General features: G+C 41.1%; 1 protein-coding gene and 1 long non-coding RNA gene across 9 annotated transcripts in view; one reads left to right on the top strand and one right to left on the bottom strand.

Moving 5' to 3' along the window:
• Nucleotides 1–1,391: 1,391 nt before the first annotated feature.
• Nucleotides 1,392–23,167, top strand: part of synrg (synergin, gamma) — a 42,650-nt gene continuing 20,874 nt past the window's right edge. Inside the window, exons 1-13 of one of the 8 annotated variants that reach the window (XM_037774613.1) lie at nucleotides 1,392–1,507; nucleotides 7,225–7,265; nucleotides 9,016–9,152; nucleotides 9,443–9,570; nucleotides 12,358–12,463; nucleotides 12,570–12,681; nucleotides 13,710–14,102; nucleotides 15,686–15,970; nucleotides 17,200–17,277; nucleotides 17,458–17,654; nucleotides 20,257–20,514; nucleotides 20,599–20,738; nucleotides 22,816–22,940. In XM_037774613.1, coding sequence (XP_037630541.1) covers nucleotides 1,473–1,507; nucleotides 7,225–7,265; nucleotides 9,016–9,152; nucleotides 9,443–9,570; nucleotides 12,358–12,463; nucleotides 12,570–12,681; nucleotides 13,710–14,102; nucleotides 15,686–15,970; nucleotides 17,200–17,277; nucleotides 17,458–17,654; nucleotides 20,257–20,514; nucleotides 20,599–20,738; nucleotides 22,816–22,940 — 2,035 coding nt within the window. In that variant the 5' untranslated portion in view covers nucleotides 1,392–1,472. Of the gene's footprint in view, nucleotides 1,508–7,224; nucleotides 7,266–9,015; nucleotides 9,153–9,442; nucleotides 9,571–12,357; nucleotides 12,464–12,569; nucleotides 12,682–13,709; nucleotides 14,103–15,685; nucleotides 15,971–17,196; nucleotides 17,278–17,457; nucleotides 17,655–20,256; nucleotides 20,515–20,598; nucleotides 20,739–22,815; nucleotides 22,941–23,167 lie in introns of all 8 variants that reach the window. The other 7 variants (XM_037774614.1, XM_037774611.1, XM_037774616.1 and 4 more) reach the window with 7 other exon arrangements.
• On the bottom strand, nucleotides 3,866–15,113 carry LOC119491038. The gene is made up of 3 exons (XR_005207524.1): nucleotides 14,977–15,113; nucleotides 14,668–14,671; nucleotides 3,866–3,876 (listed from the first exon to the last, which is right to left on the bottom strand). It is a non-coding gene; the product is annotated as an uncharacterized LOC119491038 (long non-coding RNA).

Raw genomic sequence — 23,167 nt, 5'->3', positions numbered from 1 at the left:
CCTGAACCTTAAACTCACTTTTATTTTGGCAAACATTTAAAACATGAACAATGCGATGAGTAAATCATGTGTGTTGACTCTGCAGGGACAACAACAAATGAGAAAAGTTGATCCACAGGAGAATAAATATTTGACAGCAATACAGAATGCCTGAGAGCCTTAACTACATTATGTTATATTTTGAACAGCATGGAGTAGTGATGTGTTGGTCGCGAAGGAGCTGGCTCAAAGAGCCGGCTCTTTTAAGTGAACGATGGGAGCCGGCTCCCATCCGAGAACCGTTTTTTAATTTTTTAAAATAAATTCAAGTCAGAATGATAGGACTTTCTCCGCACCACGGGCACTCCATGCACTGACTGTGACTGAATGTTGTGTTAATGATGTCCGTGCGACCAATCAGGTGATGACAGACAAGGATCATACCATCAAGCAAGGGGAGGGGCGGGGTGCGTGGAGCGCTGACGGTCTACAGGTACAGAGCAGGAGGGAGATGAGGAGAGAAAGAGAGAAAGGAGTGTGGTGCGCGAATAGCAAACAAGATGAGTGACAGTCGGAAACGAAGCAGCATGTAAAACTATGGTATTCAGGAAATTATAGGGTTTAGTATAATTATATTGAATAATTTAAGTCAGGGGTGCACATACTTTTTCAGCATGCGAGCTACTTATAAAATGACCAAGTCAAAATGATCTACCTACTATAAAAATGCAAAACATATATTTATTTATAAATATATTGAGTATTCTTTATATGTACAATATATGTTGGTGTACCTTGCATAACTGCATGAACCCATATTGTACAATATAACTCTGTACATTTTGTCATTACCTTACTCTGATGACTTGCACTGAATGGAATCAGCCAGGGATGCATAGTCCGGACAGTAGCTGCTGATAGCCAGCCTCAAGCACACTTCCAAATGATCATCAGTCAAGGTGGAACGGTATTTGGACTTAATAATCTTCATGTGGGAAAAGGCTGACTCACATAAATAAGTGGAGCCGAATAATGCAGTCAAGAAGGTAGCACATTTCCTCATGTTGGGGTCCTTTTCCTCTGTGAGTAAGTTCCAGAACTTTTTTTTTTTTTTTTTTTTTAATGCCATGCGATCTACCCACACTACCTTTGCGATCGACCGGTAGATCGCGATCGACGTATTGGGCACCCCTGATTTAAGTGATATATGTGTACACAGACTAATCATAGGTCAAAACAGCGCTAAATTTGGCTGAATTATAAAAGACAGAAGTGATAAAACGAAGAGCCGTTTGGGAGCCGAAAGAGCCGGATCTTCTTGGTGAGCTGAGCCAAAAGATCTGGCTCACTAAAAAGAGCCTGAATTCCCATCACTAGCATGGAGCAGGAAGTGAGTTGAGCCTGACAGACTGAACTCAGGTCCTCTAATCCCGCCTGCACTCCTCCGTCAGTGCTGACGTCATCTCCCCACTAGTGACTACAGTGTGATCAAGATGGCGCTGCGGCCAGGATCCGGAGGAGGCAGCAGGTATTGTTTCCCTTTAAAACCAACTCTGTCGCTACAATGAGAACAATTTTGTGAAACAGTCGCCTCTGAGTGCCGCTTAGCAACATTATATTCACACGGAAGAGCCTCAGAAGCAGCTATTAGAGGCTGTTTTAGTTGCCGAGGCAACAGTAGGATGATGAGATGAGATGGCTGGTTGTCAGGTGTCAAGCTAACGTTAGCTGCTGCTGCTGGTTCTGCTGCTCAGAGTGAACCAAAACAACTCAACACCGCTCCTATAGCAACACATGTCACCTAGCATGTCTTGTGTAACCGTGATTGAGCCTGTAGTACACGGTATTCAGTGATATGATGTGATATTTATCGAGAATAAATAGCATATTACTCTTTTGTCACGTTAGCATTGTCAGGAAAAATTGGTATCACCTGTGCAGACAGGCCTCTGGTAGAGTTAATACCTGGCCTTGTCAACTTACTGTTACATTATTTACCATGGGGGTGGGCTCATTAGTGTCATATTGACAGTATTTAAGAAAGTGAAGCAGATGGGAAGTGGAAGATCTTTCATAGAGCTGTTAAATTAGTTCAGATTTTCTCTTTTAATTTTCTTTTTTTTACTCTTCAGCTCTGCTTTATGTTTATTTGTTTACTGAATCACACAGTAAAACCTGTCACACATGCAGACATGTTGAGGAGATGTATAGGTGTGTTATAAGACCAGTATGATGATGGTCTGCAGGTGTGTTATAAGACCAGTATGATGATGGTCTGCAGGTGTATTATAAGACCAGTATGATGATGATGATCTGCAAGTGTGTTATAAGACCAGTATGATGATGATGGTCTGCAGGTGTATTATAAGACCAGTATGATGATGGTCTGCAGGTGTGTTATAAGACCAGTATGATGATGATGATCTGCAGGTGTGTTATAAGACCAGTATGATGATGGTCTGCAGGTGTATTATAAGACCAGTATGATGATGGTCTGCAGGTGTATTATAAGACCAGTATGATGATGATGATCTGCAAGTGTGTTATAAGACCAGTATGATGATGATGGTCTGCAGGTGTATTATAAGACCAGTATGATGATGATGGTCTGCAGGTGTATTATAAGACCAGTATGATGATGATGATGATGATGATGATGATGGTCTGCAGGTGTATTATAAGACCAGTATGATGATGATGATGGTCTGCAGGTGTATTATAAGACCAGTATGATGATGATGATGATGATGATGATAATGGTCTGCAGGTGTATTATAAGACCAGTATGATGATGGTCTGCAGGTGTATTATAAGACCAGTATGATGATGATCTGCAGGTGTATTATAAGACCAGTATGATGATGATGATGATGATGATCTGCAGGTGTATTATAAGACCAGTATGATGATGGTCTGCAGGTCTATTATAAGACCAGTATGATGATGGTATCTACAGGTGTATTATGAGACCAGTATAATGATGATGGTCTGCAGGTGAGATGATAAGACCAGCCTCATGATTTTTTGATAAGCTGAGCTCAGAGCAGCTTGAATAATAAATATGCTCTGGCTACAAGCATCTCGCCTAGCCAGGTGATACTGATCTGAAAGGTGAAACCAAAGCCCTCAAGTATGTAAGGGCAGTAGGAAAAAAGCAGGTGTAATGTGAAGACCTGAAGGTAATTGTAGTTCTCTTTCATATGCTTATCATTCTGTTGATGTCTGGTAGATGTCTGCTATTGACTTGTGCTGTAATGTCTCATCATGGCTTAAGTTTTGTTTGCTTGTAGTATGTGCACTTGATCCCAGTAGGGTGTCAGTCCTTTTTACCTTACAAACTTTTGACAAAATTAGTTTAGAGCAGGAAAGGAAATACTTAATTATTCAGTCAGACAGGAATGTGCCAGTACTTGTTTTTTCACTGCTGTAGATAAGGCCTCAGCTTTAAGCTCTGGTGAATGACAATGAAGTGTGAGAAAATGTAAATTTGTCTACTTTAAGTACGAGCAGGACTGTGTTATGGCAATACTGGAGTTTTGTTAGGGCTGACCTGAATGCTTCGAAACCTCGACTGTTGCCATGGTAATCAACCTCCAAATCTCTAGTCAAATGCTTGTTTTTAAATTTTCTTGTTAGTTTTTTTATATAGAACTATGTAACAATGTATAAATCCCAAAATAGCCCGTGAAATAAGAAATGACCCCACAATATTATTTATTATTCATTCATATTCAACATCAATTATTATTAGTTATTCTCAGATGAATATCACTGTTTGTTGTGTGTGTAGAGGTGCGTGTGTGGACAGTAGTGCAGCAGCTGCACTGTCCCAGGTACTGAAATGGGGGTTATGGAGTCAGACAGACAGACAGACAGACAGAAGACCATGTCAGCCTGCTGCTCTGCACCTCGAAGCTTTGACTACCTTCGAATAGTTCTCACCGAAGCTTTGAAGACCAAAAAATGGTATTCGGGACAGCCCTAAGTTTTGTATTATGTGGTAAATGACATTGACTTGTATGGTTTTAAAAAAAAAAAAAATCAGACATTCCTCCTGTCTGGTTATTTCATCCATGAGGAATAACGTTTTAGATAGAGTCAATAAATTAAAATGTGTCAGAGTGCCAGAGTGGAAAGCCAGGAGGTGGAGCAGTAGTGCAGCTTACAAAACCTGCTTGACAGCTGAGCTGAAGCAACCTTTTTAAGGTGTTTGGAGTAAATTTATCAATGAATATGTAATGATGCTAAACCGGTAAATCTAAGATGCAGTGTCTGTATTTACCCATAGAACCGGTTACACAAATGCATATTGTGTCAGGTGATGATGGCTCCATACAGATTTGTCTTCAACAGGCCATGTGATTGTCAGACATTTGACCTCATGAGTGTCAAATGATGGTCTATTGTGCTTGTCAAGAGTGTATGTGGGGTGTGTTTTGCAACTGTTGGCATTTCCAAGTTGGAATTATGCCTAGAAATATTATCTGTACAATCATCAGTTTTGGAGAACTGGGTACATGAATATTACATTTAATATAATCAGCCTGAGTTGTCATTTTAATTGTATAGGCTCTCCTTTGGCATGTTGGTGTGTAGCAGGACAGGGCCCTTCTAAAAGCCAAAGATTTACAGTATATTCAGTTTACAATGATAAAAAAATAAAAATTTATCAATTAGCAAAATTGTTGCTGATTAACTTCCTGTCAAATCATCGTAATGATTATTCAACTATTAGTTTCAGCTGTAATAATGGGTTCAGTGACTGTCATTCAGTTTTTCATCTCACCCCTCAGTCTGTTTTTCCCTTTGAAGAAGTGCTCATCATATCTACTGTATATTCCACTATAAGAGCAGTTTCAGAATAAGCTGAAATTATTGTCGTTTTAGCTTCCTCAGTGAGGATGACATTGACTGAAACTCCTGACCCCGCCTTCTGTCTCCCAGCTTATCAAAACACTTTGATGATAGCTGTCGGATGATTACAGGCCTTTTACAAGGCGCTGGCCTGCCCACCCGGCCGTCCACAGCTGCTATCACTGCTTATCTCCCTCTACGTTAATCTGCCCAGCCATGACCTGTTATTTGCTGCAGGATGGTGGGCAGCAGTGCTGTAGTGCTCCTATAAAAGCTTTTTAAGCTGCAAATCTTACAGGGAGCAGATGGGAGTCTGAAAACCACCAAGTCAAGCATCATCTGTTTACACATACAGCAGACACGTAGCATCAATTGTGAATAGTGTTTGTGTCCACCTGATGAATGTAAGTTCATCAACATTCACTCTCCTTTTATCTTTTTTTTGGTCTCCACCAGCTCCTTAGGAAAATATCTGACTTTTTAGCTGCTAAACGGCCACCATGTTCACCAGCTAGTCGCTACCTGTGTCTGTCTGCTGTTTGATGCTCAGACTGCCAATAATTGTTGTGTGTTCATGTTCATCACTATAAGAGACCCCTTTCATATTACACTTAGTAATTTGATCCATTGTTAATTTGGAAATATTGATTACAGGAGGTTTATTAGCTTGATAATATTTCTGTGTACTGAAGTTTTGCCTCTTATACTGACTGTGTTTCAGTGGAGCGTGTAGAATAGAGCTGGATTAATAATGTGAAGATTTTGAGAATTGATTATTTTATTGTTTGTCATTTAACAGCAAAAATGCCAAAATTGCTAGTACCAGCCTATTCAAATATGCGTATTTGCTGCTCTTCTCTGTTTAATATCACTGTAAATTTAATATATTTTAAAATGTTTGTATTGTTGGTCAGACAAAACAAGCAATGCGAAGACATCACATAGACTTCCGGGACCATTTTTCACTTATTGTGACAGTTTATAGGCTAAACAATCTCCAGCCCCCGCAGCCCCAGTGTACAGTTTTCCAACACTTCACTTTCACAGCTTCCAAAAGTACATTTTTCATGTAGAAGTCAAACTCAGGTCTAAATTATTCCTTATTTGCCGCAGGGAGTTGGTAATTGCTTTGGCGAATGCTTGAACTGTGTGACGATGAGTTCCCTGCCTCCCTTTTGTTAGCACAGTTGTGTTGGTACTAAAGTTATCAGTATGATAATGTCACTCACCCATTGGATTAGTGATGCTCAAATTCAGCTTGGAGTCAGTCTGGGACGCAGAGGCCCGGCTGGCTCTTTTTTTCTGTTTGTCTCTGCATCGTCAGTTCCAGCCTGAAGAACTGGGTTGTAATAAGTTATTTGACAAATAGCTGAAGGCCTGTGTGGGTTGGCTCTGGTGAGGAGAGACTTGGCCGTCTTGTGGAAACTTCCCTCTGATTATTTCTTAAAGGCCTGTTTTCTCAGCACAGACCCGCTGAGTCCAAGTCGCCTGTGGAAATGAAACTGCACCAATGCTGCTCCCTTTTGGGCATTAATGTTAAAATGTAGGATTAGTGTCTGAAAATTCCCCTTGAATCTGGTCTTTGTGAATAAACTGAAACTATTTTGTGGAACAAAGGCTCATTGTTGATGAATAAATGGCGACAGCAAACTTATACAGGATATTGTTTTTCCTTTTACCAGTCAGATTTAGTGCCTGTAGTGAAAGCAGCTTTTATTAACATGGTATTTGAAATAAGATTCACCCTACTTTCAGACGTGGTCTCACTCGAATGTCACAATTATGAAAAGCAAACAAGGCTTTTTATTTATTGTTTAGTTGTGTCATTTCTAATGTGTGAGTATCCTCTTAATTTTGTGTCAACAGCAATTACAGAACAAGCAGGCATTTACACTTAAATATGCAATGGAACCAAATCCAATTAAATAATTTGAAGTAGTATTTGCACTGTTTTTGACCCTAAGCAATCACCATATTTAGTCAAATACAGTTTCAAATTTCATTCACTTAAGTCTTTTACCTCTTGCATTTGTGTTATAAATATTACAGTTTACGTATATTACAATATATACTGATGGCATTTACCAGCCTAGCTTTGAATGTATTGTTATAAAGCACAAATAACAATCACAGGATAGCAATTCAGTGATTTTAAATGCAGTCATGGTTCTCATTTTACAAAGGCTTCTTAAACTGATCACATGCCACTGATGGAGAGTGTGTGGAAAGTCACAGTTAAGTAGTGATGACTTTATACTTTGCATTGTTCAAAGCGTTGCAGGGGACATGACGCTTGTTTCGAGCCGACCTAAAGTATTATCTGTGTGTTTCTTTACTTTAGCCTCAGTTAGAGTCTCATCACCTGCCTTTCTGTTTGTTTTCTTTCCTTAGTTTTATGTATCCTGTTGGAGGGGGCCTGGGACCGCCACAAGGTGAGTCATTCTGCAGTCAATATTACAGTCAATTTTTTTCTCTGAATTTTAATTTGATCAGTGCCGTAGGATTTTGCATGTTAAAGGTGACCTGTTGATCATCTAGCACACTGCGTCAGAATACAGTGGAAACCACTGACGTTAGTTGAATTTTTGTTTTGTTTTTTACTTTACTCCCTTTATCCTTTTGCCTCGCGGTTCGTGTGCTTCCCGGCTGGATACCTGTGCTGTGTGCACATTGATATCATGATGGGAAAAGGAAAGTCATTTTCTTTGAAAACCAAATGCGCACAGGGATAGTACCTGTGGTTGAAGCCACCCTCGTCAAGTGGATTGATAATGCCTGGTCACGTAATACCCCCAAAGTGAAACTTTGCACTCAACCGGCTCTGCAGCACGCATACAGACCGGTACCCATCTCCCTCCGGGCCGCCACCGAGTGAGAGAACGAGGAGCCCCAGCAAAGGGGACGCTTTGCACACTTGCACTGCAGAGCCGGCCAAAAACGGCAATGCCTCACCCTAGGTGAGGGAAAAGGCAGAAAAATTGGCAGCTAGCCAGTAAATAGAGAAGCGGTCCATTTCATTATTTTATATTCATGTAATAAATATACAAATGTCAATTAGATGGTAATCTAGATGAGAAATGATGCACAACAACAAAAATTTGGTTATAATAATCATCCGCTAATGGTGATCAGTTTGACCCGGACAGAATATGATCACTATAAGCGGTTTCCACTGTATTGTTTCCCCTTTAATTTCAATTTAAATGAAACAAGATATTGAAAACTGATTTCCAAACAAGTAAATGCAAGTTTACTTTTTAGAAATTTAGATTCAGATCACAACTTGTATTTTCATGGATCACACACAAATACAGAACATGTTCAGTTGTCGGGTGTCAGACATGATGCACTACTGGGTTCAGTCATTAAAGGTTATGAATAAATGTCTATAAAACTCCAGCCAGCTTGTTTATGCCGCATAAGATCACCATAAGTCATTAGGCAGAAGTAAGTAGCAGCAAGGATTCGGCACATTGGAGCTCATACCTTTGTTAACCGTGCCCAGATTAGTGTATTGTGGGCCTCAGATGTACCATCATTCAGCTGTGCGTGCCCGTCATATTTAGGCGGTTGACTTTGCAGTAAGGCTCATGATAAACCATCCACACACCACTGGGGGACAAGCGTCTCTCAGGGGTCATTACATGCGCCCATTAGCAGTGTCATTTTAGACTAAGTAGATTGTGTGCAGCCACCTTAACAAGCCACTTATTCAGCCCGGTTGAGCCGTAACATGGTGAATCATCTGGAGGCTCCAGTCGGAGCTGGCTGCTCAGCTCTGGCTGTCAGCTCACACAGCATCTGTGAAAACAAACAGACACTTTTCCATTTTTTCCCCTCCTCACTCCTCTTGTTTTGCTCCAAGCTGTCACAGTAGTCACCAGAAAAACAGATTTGGTTGTTGCTGAGCCTGTGTCTTTTTCAAGCTGTCCAGGAAATTGATTTGCAATACTGAATCATGGCCAGACTCTGGAGGCTTTTTCTTTCAAACTCCAGCATTGTATCACGTTTTCTTTTTTCAGTGTACTTTAAATTGGGCTTACTCATGCTTCAAATTGTAATTGAAGACACTATTCTTTTCAATGTCTACAGTATAATATAATGGTGTGTGTGTGTGTGTGTGTGTGTGTGTGTGTGTGTGTGTGTGTGTGTGTGTGTGTGTGTGTGTGTGTGTCTCTGCAGGCATGGTACCCATGCAGCAACAGCAGCAGCAGCAACAGCAGGGCTTCCCTATGGTTCAGGTCATGCAGCCGAATATGCAGGGCATGATGGGAATGAACTTTGGGGGACAGATGCCCCCAGGAGCCATGCCCATGCAGGTGAGCTTGTCGGCTGTATTAGAGTACATTTTATTTATATTCTTGATTCTGTGTTTGTCTATTTGTTTACTAAGGTGAAATTGGCCTTCTAATAGTTCCCTTAGAGATTTGTCATCTGCATTTGTAGTGTTTTTAACAAAACTTGCTAATGTGGGCTTCCATTTATGATTGCATAATATTGAAAAACTGCTGTGTTGATTTAGCTAATTTAATTTGTGTTGAGGCCTGGATTTAGAGCTCCTCTTAACCCTAATTGGTGCTGTCTATATGTTCTTTTTTGTGCCTATCAGGGTGGGATGGCCATTGGGATGCAGACCCCTGGGATGCAGTACATGGGTCAGCCACAATATATGGGTATGAGACCTGCTGGACCCCAGTACACCGCTGACATGCAGAAACAAATGGCTGAGGAGCACCAGTAAGACATCTTTACACTAACATCACGGTCCTTGTTTGTGTCTGTGTAAGCATGAATGCTCACATCTGCATGTGCGCAGTACAGCCAGCTGAGTAACTGTAGTATGACAGGCTGGCATCACCAACCTTAAGGCCTAACCAACATCTTTTCAATATTTTTAATATGGACTTTTTATAAGAAGATTAGTGGTCATTGGAGGAGTGTTGTATTGAATTTTACTTGCACCCGTGCACATCCTTGGGATGTAGTTTGACCGTATCATTATCTAAACTTAGATGGTGGACATGGTAAACATTATACCAGCTGAACATCAGCATTTTAACATTGTCACTTTGAACATTTTAGCATGCTGATGTTAGGATTAGCTCAAGAAACTCTGCTGTGCTCAAGTAGAGCCGCTCGCATAGCTGTCAACTCTTAATCTTGTTAAGCTGTTTCCTAAAACTCAAACTTTACTAAGACACTGAATCACTGTAAACTCCAGCGCAGCTGCTCTTGGGTTACCACTGATTTGATAACTTTATGGTCCCTCCTTTGTAGTCTTTTTTTCCTCTTCCAAAATTATTGTCATAATCCCCCCCTCTCTTTTTTTAAAGATTGTCTTCTTTTCAGAGCGGTTTCTAGCCATATATCTATTCCTGATCACTGCATCTATGTATTATACCATATCTTTTTTTATTATTTTAATGTGATATGGGGGTGGTTTAAGATTGCTTTGCACGGCAGCTGGATTTATCATGATGTCACAGGATTACGAGATCACTCGAATATCCATCTTGTCAGGCTTCAAGTAACGCATTTGTGTCCGGACCAATCAGCGTCCTGTGAGGAGCTACTGGCAGCTACGTGCGTGGTTTAGGTGTTTGAGAGATTACATGGAGAGGTGACGGTTCGTTCAAAGCAACATTAGCAGCTCCTAAAGAGATCAGTGTAGATGCTGCAATAGCATCACTTATATCAGAACTGGAGAGAATTTCTTCATTGGAAGAAGAGCAAAGAACAGCTTTTCTCGTTGGAAGTGATGTTTTCACTCTTCTCCCGACTGGCTTTGGCAAGAGTTTGATTGACCGATTGTTCATCCAATCACCTGCCAAGTATTTTTTTAAAGCGCCTGCCCTTTTCCAAACAGTTTCCAAAGACGGCTTCTCAGATGGTTCTGTGTAACCAACCATCTGTCGTGTCAGGTTAGGATTAAGATGCTGACTCATCCTTTATCTCTGTCTGCTCCTTTCCTGTCAGCTCCCTGTCTACTATCTAGTAAAGGCTAAAAATACTTGATACTATACTATGATATGAATTCAGTAGGGCTTTCAAAGTTAACGCGATAATAAATATTTAAATATTATATTTATGTCTGATGCATAATGGCTTGATTGGCTGTATCGGGTTAAATTGAACCCCTTATATTTACAACTTGATAAATTAAATGCCATTTAAACACTGTTTTATACTTTGAAATTTACTTTGAGATTTATAATTTTCATTATTTTCCACAAATGTTTATATTCAGCATTTCATTAATAAAGGAAAAAGATAACAAGAAAACCACAAACCTATACACAAAGAAAGAAAAATTAAAAATTGTCATTTAAGGTATTAAACAGGTCTCGATTACTATGTTAAATGGAAAGAATTGTAATTATTTTATTGATGGGCTCGAGCCAATAGGACATACTGTTTAATGGTGCAGCTGATCAGCCTGTCTCTCTGCTTGGAGATTTCAATAGTTATGACATCACTCCGTTACTCCCACAGCTGGAGCAGTATGTCACATCTCCAACGCGACTGGACAGAGCGCTGGACTTATATTTTTCGGAAATATACCCAGCGCATATGTCTTTAACCTCTTCTCCATATACACATGTACACAAACAAAATCACCTGCAATAGCAACAGACTGTCACTCCACATACAGGTGGTATGAAGACACTATGGTCCTCTGGTTCCAGGAGAGCTCCTTTGAACTGGACATCAGTAAGACCAAAGAGCTGTGTTATGGTGAATGCCGGGCACCTGACACCCCACACTCTCTCTCTGCACTCAGGCTGGAGGGGCAGGTGGTAGAACAGATTGAGATCTTTAAGTACCTGGGCACTGAGATCGACCATCACCTGTCCTTCACACAACATGTGGACGTGGTCTACAAAAATGCCCAGCAGCGCATGTTTCTCCTGAGGAGGCTGAACGGTTTTAATGTCAGACAGGACATTTTAACAGCAGTATAAAGGTCAAAATTGCATCCTGGAGCAACTTCCTCACACAGAAAATCGAGGAAAAACTCACAAGAATCATCGAGCATGCAACCAAAATCACCGGCACCACTCAAAAGCCAACTCTTAGACCTTTACAGTCAGGCAGTAAAAATAAAGGCAGACTTCACCATTAAGGACCCGTCACACACCCTTCACCACTCCTTTTAGCTCCCCCCCCCATCCGGCTGCCACTTCATAGCACCTCTGGCCAAAAAGAGAACTTACAAAAACTTTCGTTCCCACTGCAACATCCATTTTAAACAAGGCCAAATAGACTGTCACTACTTTTTAATACAGCTTTGGACTTATTTATTTATGGAAGTGTTTGTGTTTGAATGTAATTTTATGTGAGTCTTTCATGTGTGTATGATTTTATGTTTTTTGCGAGCATCTAACCTAACCTAAGAAAATGTTCTATCATTATGTGATAGACAATACAGGTTTTAAAACCTTGAATCGTGAATCTATTCTCAACATATTCAAGGACATTATTTACTTGGCTCTCCATACAATGTTTACTCTTCGTACCCTTAAGAAAACGTCTGGAGCAGCAGCAGAAGATGCTGGAGGAGGACAGGAAAAGAAGACAGTTTGAGGAGCAGAAACAGAAGCTGAGGCTGCTCAGCAGTGTCAAACCCAAGGTGAGTGTCTCTCCACATCCTGTTTATTTCGCTATTCTCATGGCATTTTCCACTGCCCATCTTTGTAACCGTCTGGGCCCTTGATCCTCTATTGTTGTGTACTCAGACAGGAGAAAAGAGCCGCGATGATGCCTTGGAGGCGATCAAAGGCAACCTGGATGGCTTCAGCAGAGACGCGAAGATGCACCCTACTCCATCATCACAGACCAAGAAGCCAGGTACCCACACCTCAAAGATTTTATTTGTAATCCCTGAGATTTCGTTCCTGTTGTTCCTCTCCATCAGCAGATCTGCTCTCTGTTGAAATGCCTCCGTCTGAAAATAAAAACTGGATTAGAGGGAGGTCAGCATGATGACTGCCCAGCTGGCAGCCAGACGAGACAGAATTAGCATTTTCTGTCTGAGTGTGTAATATTCAACACCGATTCTTAATCACATTTCTTTTATCACATTATTTTCCAGCCTCTCACTTCATCTGTACACCTGTCAGTCTATTGTCATTATCATGTTTTAATAGTGTCTTAATTTTCATGTGTTTTAATACGACATCTGTACCTCAGATTTCACATTCTGAACTTTTTACAGTAGATTTCGCTCCCTTAACTTATTCCTGTGCATTTCAGAAAATTGCAGTTATGCATATAACAAACCTGAAGTAATGCTTTACAGCAGAAGTTCCCAACCTCTTTGGCTTTAAATGAAGCAGTGTCTAGTAGCGGTTCCTCTTGACAAGTTTCATACGTCTATGAGTTGTGAGCAGTTTCACCAAAGATGGATTTTCACCTTTAAACCTGTCGGAAACTGTCCAGTATTTCATAAGAAAAAAAGCAAAGATTATAGAAAAGTAAAAACATAAATTTATATTGCAGAGCATGTTTTTTCTTAATTCTTATCTCATTAATCATCTCAAGACATCTCAGATTTATCTTGTGATCCAGTGAAGGGGTCCCAACCGGCAGATTAGGTCTGCTTTAGAGTCATCATTCTGGTGTTGACGTTTATACAAATGTTGCAGTTTAAAAAAATTATAATCGGTAGTTCAGTTAAATAGCATTTTATTGAATCTAAATAATAATTAAATGCTGTATGTATGAGTATGTTTTGAGTATAATTTGCAGTTTTACAATTTCTGGTCTTGCTCAAAATAGTCTTTATCTCACTCTCACAATGTGCAGCCCATAATTCGTTCTCCATTGTAGTGTGTGTCATGTGTTGTGCCATCATCATTATTTCTTCATTTTTGCAGACTCATCGCCACCTCACCCGTCTGTCACCGCTCACTCCCTCCCCCCAGCTTTGTCCGAGGACAATGATGAGTTTAGTGACTTTCAGGGGCCTTTAGACAACCCCGTCTCCTTCCCTCCACCCTCCTCCACTTCCTCCACCTTCGGCCTCCCCTCTCAGGCCGTCGTCCAGCATTCGTCCTCTGCCCCCGAGACAGGTTTCTCTCCGGACGATGACGAGTTTAGTGACTTTGTTCAGGGTCCTCTAAATGCTTTCCCTCCTTCATCCCCTTCCCTGAAGGCAAGTCTGTCCTCATCTTCCTCCTCCCTCCCTCAGTCCCTCCCTGCCTCTGTGTCCATTCCCACTGTCACCCAACACTCTGCTGTCAACACCAGCTCCCAATCTACATTTCAAGGTAACTCTCTTTTTGCTTTGTTGACACTTCCCCTCCCATCCTCATAGTTTATACTCAACCATTTACATTTTGAATGAATCCGGAGGAATTTTTTTTTTAACTTGTAGTGCTGCTTTTATTGCTGATGCTGAATATTTTCATTGGCACGTCTGGATTTTGGGTTGGTCTTGGCCTGCGTTACAGTGTGAGAGCATGCAGCTAGCACAGCAGATGGCCCGGCCTCATTACCTAAACCTTTAAAGCTACCAGACACTACAAACTAGGCAAACAAGGATGCAGAATCAATAAGAAACTCACCTTGCTTCATCATTAGAAAGTGAGAATGTTTCTCAGTAGGTTTTAACCAGGATATAGTAGCTGAATCCATCGTTGATACTGAATCTGGTTGTGGTTTGATAGAAGACTGTCACACTCGTGTGTCATCTGCCGTCTAATCTCTCGGATGAGCAGCTGCTCTCTGACAGCTCTCGGTCTCTAGACTATGAATGACGGAGAGATCCCCTTCTGTCCAGAGAAGTGCAACAGCTAGCCATCCATCGAGTGTCATCCCCCAATCCTATGAGACATTTCTGACCTAGTTGTTTAGCATCTGGAATAAACAGATTTAGATGGCCTCAGGATCACTTGCCTCTGACAGAAGAGAAGAGACTTTTTTCAATATTTTGCAGCTTGATTTTTGTTGGGGGGGGGTTCTTGATCAGATAATGTAAAATCAATTGCAGGTTGCATAAGAAATATGACACTGTTCCTTTCTTCTGAAAGAATGTACACAGTGAAAATACAGGATTAATGTGCAGGCAGGAATGTAACAGGACCACATAGAGCAGGAAATGCATATATATAAACATATAAACACACTATGGGGGATATTCACTAAGCCTGTTAGTATGCATGTCTGGATTGCAGTGCACACAGAGCACTAAAGAAAGTTTGAATGAAGTGCTGCTGAACTTGTAATAGGGGTTGAAGAGAAGGCACGTTTGGAACTGTAAGCATGTATTCATACTGCCAGAGGAAGGCTGTATGTGAGGAAATATTAGTGAAATATCCAGATAGTGTCAGCTCAACAAAAAGATCATTGACTGAATGGGATGTAAAAAATAATTGTGGGTTTGTTGACGATTATTTCTGTAAACGGATAAAAGAATAATTTCAGAGCCTACTTAATAAGTATCACTGGCTGCGTTATATCATATCATCATCATATCGCACTCTATTGAACCTGCTATGAGCCATTTAAAGAGAAATGTATTAATTAATTAATTTAAATTGCATTTCCCCCACATTTTACACCTGCCTTTCCCAGACGTTACATTTCAGATGCAATTTCCAGTGCCGCTGTGATCAATTGGTGCTGCTTTTCTCCCATTTAACCTCGTTTTGGTTCTTTAGTAAATAAAGAGAAACTGAATTTGACTGTTAAGCGCCTAAAAAGGGTGACAAATGCTTAGTAAATATTCCCCTAATCCCACTATAGCAACAAGTGTGACTGTCAATTGTGCTTCAAAGAAATAGGAAATTTCAACTGTTGTGTAAAGCCAATGTATGTTATCAAGAAACCTGTTCCTCATTCACCCCTCTAGGCCCGTCCCTGGAACAGAAGCTATTCTCCTCATGCGATTTTACTGCTGATAAGACGGCACTGGTTAGCTTTAAATCCAACAAGCAGAAAAAAATGGCTGCAATGGGTCCTAGAAGTAAAGTTTCAACCCAGTTTCACTCCAGCAATAAATCGAGGAACTGGGCTGTGGCCCCTGAGGACTTGAGTTCTGCCTTCGTCGCAGAAAAGCTACCTGAGGTCCCGGTGTCAGCACCCGGTGCCCCCCCATCAGCTGCTGCCTCGTCTCCTCAAACCGGTAGTGACAGTGGTGAGAGAAGTGCCTGTTTATTAGACTTCATAGCTTCTTCTTCTTCTCTCCCCTCGCTTTGCTGCACACAATCAAGGCAGTGGTTTTCCTTCTGTCCTGGGGAAACTTTTTCAGTCTTTTTAACCCTGATGAAATAATTCTACACCTTTTGCAGCAGCTTAATCTATTCTTTCTCTTTGGATCATAATTGGTTTAGACCAGATTCTGGACTGGTCATCTTACTATTGCAGCCTATGTACTCTGAAATACAATCCTACTGACAATTTTCTTCACCTCTGAGATTATTGTGGTGTCTTTGAGGTATCTTCCCTGGTGTCTTTACATCTTCTCCTAAGCCAAGTCTCTGCTTTTATTTCTGCCCGCTTTATACCTCTGTCACTTCTGGCCAAATCTCGTTAGAGGGGCCTTCTCATGTTGGCGCTTTCTATACACATTGTTGAAATGAACTGTGTCTGTTGAGGTCCTGAGGTGATACCTGTTGACTCAATAAGCTGCTGTCTGTTCCCCCCTGCTACGTAGCACTCTCCCAGAGAACGACCTCTGGCGCATGCTGACTGCTTTTGGTTTAACAGGGATGTGCATGGATTGGCAGGTGCCACCGGGGCCCAAACATAATCCGAGGCTGATTGTGCATGCCACTTGGCTACTCCTTTGTTGCTGTTATTTGTTTGTCTGTGTCCGTGTCCTCCGTGTCATCGAGGGAAATATGGAGGCTCATCTTGGAGTCCGGGGAGATTTTGTAATAAGATTCATTTAACTGCCCAAGACTGATGGGAGTATTATGTGTGCAAGTGGCTGCCTGAGTAAACAGACTCAAAAAGATGCCTTATCAGTTACTGAAAATGAGCCACAGTTTTGTTTTTTTCAAGAAAGTTTGTTAATCTATTTGTAGAAAAAAGTCTATTTAGGTCAATGTCAGGAGTTAAATTAGATTTTTAGTAGTTTTCTCCTTGCAAAGCAGTCTCCTCTCCCCCCCTCCTCGAAGCTAGAAATGGCTCACAGACTGATTTATAGATGTCTGACTTGGCAGGACGCTTGTGATTCAGTTCAGGAGAGCATTACATCCGCACCGAGATTTCCAGACATCAGGTGTATCATTTTTGTTGAGTTCGATACAAGCAGGGCTCAGCTGCCAAGAGGCTTGGCAAATCGTATGTCTGGGCAAGGCTTTTGCTATAACAACTAACTCGGTGTGTGTGTGTGTGTGTTTGTCTGCTTTGTGACAGCAGGTGTTGGCGTGTACCCACAACAAGAGCACCACCAGCCCATGCTACCAGCCTGGATTTACAATGACAGCCACGTTCCAGGTAAACATTTATACATGAATATGTCCAGTATGATGTGTCAGATATTCATATTTGACACTGTTTTGTAAAAAGAAATGAAACACTGTAAATCTCCATTTTAATTGAAAATGTTGTTGTTTACCTCCCCATTTTTAGCATACAGTTACATGAATATTTTCCTTTCTGTTTGTCTTTCCTTAGAAATGTTCAAGAAGGTTCTTGAATTCACCATGACTCCGGCAGGGATAGACACCGCCAATCTCTACCCTATACTAATGTCATCAGGTCTTCCCAGGGAAGCGCTGGGGCAAATCTGGGCAACAGCCAACCGCACAACACCTGGCATGCTGACCAAGGAGGAGCTCTACACTGTCCTCGCACTAATTGGTGTGGCGCAGGTAAACACTGAGTCAAGACGAATTATCCCCTTAGAACAACTTCACTAATCATCCCCCACGGCTCCCGCAGAGCCTCGCCATAAAACTCCACACTGAAATTAGACGGGCTTAGCTAGAAATGAGGAGAAAGAGGCAGCGCCGTGAATCAGCCCAGGGCATTGTGAAGCATTGTAAGGCACCGAATATATGGCTGAGTCCCCATCAGCCGCCCTTGGCAGGAGGCTTCTTATCATCCTTAGCCTGGGCCTGTCACCACCACTCCTGGGAGGATGCAAATCTGCAAGCAGCTCACGAAAACACGGCATGCCACCGCTTCCACGCGAGGAATAATAAGACACCTTTGGTGATGTAAATCTTCAAGGGCCTTAAAACACAAGCACAACAAGGTAGAGTCTCTCATGAGGGGAAAAAGGTTTGAGTCTGATAGTGACATCTGTTCAAAGGGAACTTTAAGTGTGTTGAATAATTTATATGCAAACATCTGCTTTTTTTCCTATTTCAGTGAATACATGATGGGATCAAATGAAATGGGCTCACAGTAGCCACTGTGCCGTGACACCTCTAATGATTTAATTGAACAACCTGTTTTTCATTTGACAAGTTGTGTGTATGCACAGTATGAGCAGGTGTTGCTGGCTAAGTGGCATTTGCTAACAGAGAAAATTGTCCAGGTTTTTTTTTTTTTAAAGTGAAAGGTAATTAGGTTTTATGTATTTTGGTGGAAGTTCAACTGAGAATAAATCACCAATTATGCACAATGAGGGAGCGAGAGGAATGCTGCAACCCAAGATTGAGGAAATCTTCTGCGTTACCTTAAACCAAAAGAGCTATAGTGGTGGGCAGATCCATAAAGAGTGGAGGAAGTCGTCTGCGGTGCCCAGGGTGCAATGTAAACATTTATCTGTGTTGGAGAAGCCCTTTGTATTGAGTGGTGTGGGTTCTATGGAGAATTTTATACTGGATTAGTCGCAGATTTGTGCTCTTTGTCATTTCGAATGTATTTTTGCAGAATTGTGTCCAGAGGTTGGTGTCAGAGGGGAGAGATAAGATTCTTTCCCATTTAGCAGTTGGCAGGTCTATGTTGTCATCTGTATAGGAAATGAATTTATAGAAATTAGAAAACATTGTGGTAGTTGTAGATCATTTCATGATCAGTTTTACCAGTCAGGGCCGCTGGAGTGGATTATTCATTATATTGATTTTCTTTATAACCCCTTCGCATCTGATGGCACAAGATAAGGGGATCAATGAAAATGTCAAAATGTGAAGTGTGAATCTTTGCGATATAATCCTGTTAGTAGTGAGAGTGGCCATGGGTGTATTTTAAAGTCTTTTTATCCGGTGAATGAATGACTCTCCAAAGCCAAATTGTTGTAAAGCATTGAAACGAAAGATCTAGTTTACTATATCATGCTTCGTCTGCATCCAGTGATAACTAGACTATAACTATAATTGTCTTTGTTTTGTTACATTGTGAGATGTTTAAATTTAAGAGTCTTCTGAAGTTGTTAGTGGAGCGTCGTCCCTCGATGAGGCGGGTTTGGTCACTGTGGGTTAAAGATGGAAGTATTGTTTCTAACTGAGATGCCTTGAAGATGATTTTCATGTCAGTATTGATTAACGATATCAGGCAGTAGCTAAAGGGAAGAGGCGGGTCCTTGTCAGATTTTAATAAAACTTTAATTTCAGGAATGTTCCTCTGAGGGGGGGATTGACCTTTGTCCTTCATTTCTGAGACCATTGTCAGTAAAAGTTTCAGTGTCTGCCAGAAGTATTTAAGGAATTCAATAAGAAATCCATCTGGTCCAGGCGCTTTATTTTTTGGCATTTGTGTAAGCATTTATGAAGTTCTCAGAGAGTGATAATATCGTTATTGTTTGGGCCATATCCGTTTGCTTGAGGTATGAGGGGCTGGAACGTAGTGCGTGGAAGTGTGAGTATGTGAAATGTGGAGACAACAGGCAGAAAGAAAGTGAAGGGATATGTGTGTGTGTGTAGGTGTGAATTTAATTATACTCTATTTTGTTCACTTAAGTTCCTTTGGTTGGCTTTTGATGAGTTCTTTATGTTTGTAGTATTCCAGTTTGGCAGTAATTGGCAGAGAGCTTTTATTGATGCGGTTGCCGAGTCTGTGAACGCGATGGTAGATTATTTTGTTTACAGTATCTGAGGAAATTTTGAGCTGAGAGCATGAAGGCCTCTGGGTTATCAGATGTGGGGGGTTTTTCTAGTATGCCTAAGAAGATCAGATTATAGTGCATATTGTGGGTTTGAATGTCCAGTAAGGTTTCTTTAATGTGCTTATTTTTGTTGGTCAGAACATACATTTGTTTACTGAGGGTTTCCGCAGTTCGATCAGGTTATGTCCAAACTCTAAGCTGGATTGGATGTCTTTTATTTCAGAGTGAATTTCTAAGAGCAGGTCAAGGTTTAATTTAGCCTCCTGATCAATGTGTTTATAATCGTTTTTTGACAGTAATTGAGCTCTATAGCACAAAGGAATAATATATATCATTCTTTTTTGGTTTTGGTCTTTTCATTGGATATGTTGACAATAACAAAAACGTAAAATGTCCTTTTAAATCTGTTTCCTTTGTTTCAGAGTGGCCTCCCAGCAATGAATGTGGAAATCCTCAATCAGTTCCCTTCTCCACCAGTGCCCAACCTGCCGGCCCTGGCTATGGCCATGGGCCCCGTCATGCCCCAGCACCAGCACCAGCAGCCTATGATGACCAAGCCCCCGGTTTCCATGGCAATGGCCATGCCCTCACCAGCACCACCTGTCATGGCTATGAAACCCGCAGCACCGGCTCAAGCACCCACAAACACCAACTTTATCGCCAGTTTCCCTCCTGCACAGGTAACAAGGCCAAGCCTTTAGTTCTGCATTATCCTTCAGTTGATCATAATTCACATTTTACTCACTAACATGTTGTCGGCTCAGGGGACCAAAGCCGATGACGATGACTTCCAGGACTTCCAGGAAGCTCCGAAGGCAGGAGCAGGAGACCAGGCCTTCACTGAGTTCCAGGGGGAGTCAGGTGGAAGTTTCCCCACCACCATCGCATCTCAGCACCAAAACAGGTAATGGCTGTGAGTGCAGTGGAGACACTGAGTAGGCCCAAACGATTAATTATTTTTCAATTTAGATATTACAAAATGCAATTTAAACATAATTAACAATGTCTTAAAAAGCTGAAAGTTGTAGTTGGTGATTTTCACCGTCTGGAATTACCCTAATGCTGAGTTTACATTACAAGAAAAACTTCTTTTTAGTGTTCCTCATTATTTTCGGTCTCCTTTTGCGCTCTACTAGTTCTACTTTTCTGAAGAAAAGATGTAAATGTTTGTAGTGATGAGAGTCTAATGTTCAGCCCTCGTTGGTTATTTATAGCTGAGCTATTCTGCATAATATTTGTGTCTTGCATCGTCTATCTTGGAAACCATACAGTCAGACACACTGTCTTAATATCTCATAATAACCTCCCTAGAATAGCAATGAGTTTGGGTCATCTCTTAATGAATTCATTTCAGTGGATAGTAGATAAGCTAATTTCTTTATATTACTTTCCAAGCCCATACGGAGAGACCTTCCTTTCAGGGAGAGGAAGCTGAAAGGCAATTATCCGTTGAAAGACAAAGAAAAGGCAGAACTAAAGTATCTCACATCTAAGTGGCATAGACGTTTTATAATTCCTCCCATTTCTCCTCTGAAAACGTACACTCCTGACTGTTTCAGAAATGTAAGAAGAATTCCCCACAGTCTGAGATTGTTGTCTAATTAATGAGGAGCTGAAAAGCTCATGTTGGTTTGCCAGTCTGAACTGGCAGGCATAACTTACTGTCAGATGTGTTGCAGAGAAAGCGCTTTGAGGAAACTAATATTCGCTGGAAAGTGTGCTTAATGATTTCCCATAATGCTTGATTCTAGTATGTCATCCAATCAGCTACTTTTTCAGTGTAAAGTGAGAGTTTTATACATGTTCAGCTTTGCATTATAAAACGTAAAACGAACGGTTGTCAGATTTTTGTTTGGGAAACATACTGAAAAAACATTCGCTTAAAGGAATAGTTTGACATTTTGGGAATATGCTTATTTGCTTTCTGATGGTGAGTTAAATTGATACCACTCTCGTATCTGTATGGTAAAGATGAAGCCAACAGCAACAAGAAGTTAGTATAGCTTAGCACAAACACTCCAAACAAAGGGAAACGGCAAGCCTGGCTCTGTCCAATCAGCCAACCAGCACCTCCTAAAGATCACTTATTAACCATTATAACTTGTCCTAAAAACTATAATTTGGGGTTTTACATTGGGGTGTGTGCCGAACTATTAGTGACCAGTAACTTCCTGGAGTCTTCAGTGGTTGCCTGGCAACATAACCTCCAAATAACATGGCACTTTGTTCAAGATATAATATTCCTGAGCTTTAGAAGTGCTGTTAAGTGGATTTTGTATTTACCGCTGTATTCCCGTTCCTAGTCTTTTGATAAGCTAAGCGACTGCTGGCTATAACTTCATATTTAATGGACAGACACAAGAGTGTTCTTCTCTTCCAACTCTGGACAAGAAAGCAAATAAACAACTCAACTTGGTTTGAGGCTAGGTACAGGTATATTAAGTTAAACACTTCATAAAAAAGGACTTTGAATTTGAAAACCCAGAAGCACAATTGCAAACAGAGCTGTTTTTTATTGGCTGAATGTCATTTGGCAGCAACATAACTTCAGAGAGTCATCTGTGCCCAAGTTGGATGAGCATTGTTTATAAAAAAAACAGCACAGATGTTTAATATATCAAAGAGATCTTTCTTAAAATCTGAATAGCTAATGCCAAACATTGACAGACTGCAGTGATAATTGGACACGGTAGAGAAATACTGATATGACCCACCTTTGTAGCACTCTTTTTAAGTGTGATCTTTTTTTCAGTATTTGCATGAATATAGCAAAGTTATAGATAAAAGTACCCTCGGCTTCCATCAGCCTCACTGTCATCATAATGGTTAGCACTACGCAGAATGAGAAAGCTTTTAACAAACACTCACTCTCCAAACTTTTTGAGCCAAGGGGCAAATGTTCAATCATGTTATGGGGATTAAACTCTACTACTGAACCTCTCTCTTCCTGAGGTCTGACAATAGCTATTGTGTCCCTGCAGTGCGCCTGCCATGCTGACTCCAGTGTCTGGTTCCTCGTCTGCCTCCGTCACGTCCTCTGATAAGTACGCCGTCTTCAAGCAGCTGTCTGTGGATCAGCCTGCGGAGCCTACACCCCCTGCCTCAGGTAACTTCCAGACCTCACATAGGGTGGACGGTATGTTAGGAATATTGTCTGCTCTCCATGAAATGCTGCAGCCAAGTGAACCCTGGGGAAAAAGAAGATAGGGTGTATCCTAAGTCTCTTAATTACATCTGCGTTTCTCATTTGCGTCTTTTCCTTGCGTCTTAGTCCCTCCCACTGGGGATGCATGAAGAGACGTAAGGAAACCATGCGAGGACAGAGGAAACAAG

Source organism: Sebastes umbrosus, chromosome 7 (genome assembly GCF_015220745.1).
Source record: "Sebastes umbrosus isolate fSebUmb1 chromosome 7, fSebUmb1.pri, whole genome shotgun sequence".
NCBI lineage: Eukaryota > Metazoa > Chordata > Actinopteri > Perciformes > Sebastidae > Sebastes > Sebastes umbrosus.
Note: the sequence above shows the minus strand (reverse complement) of the source record. Positions and strands in the feature narration are given on the sequence as shown.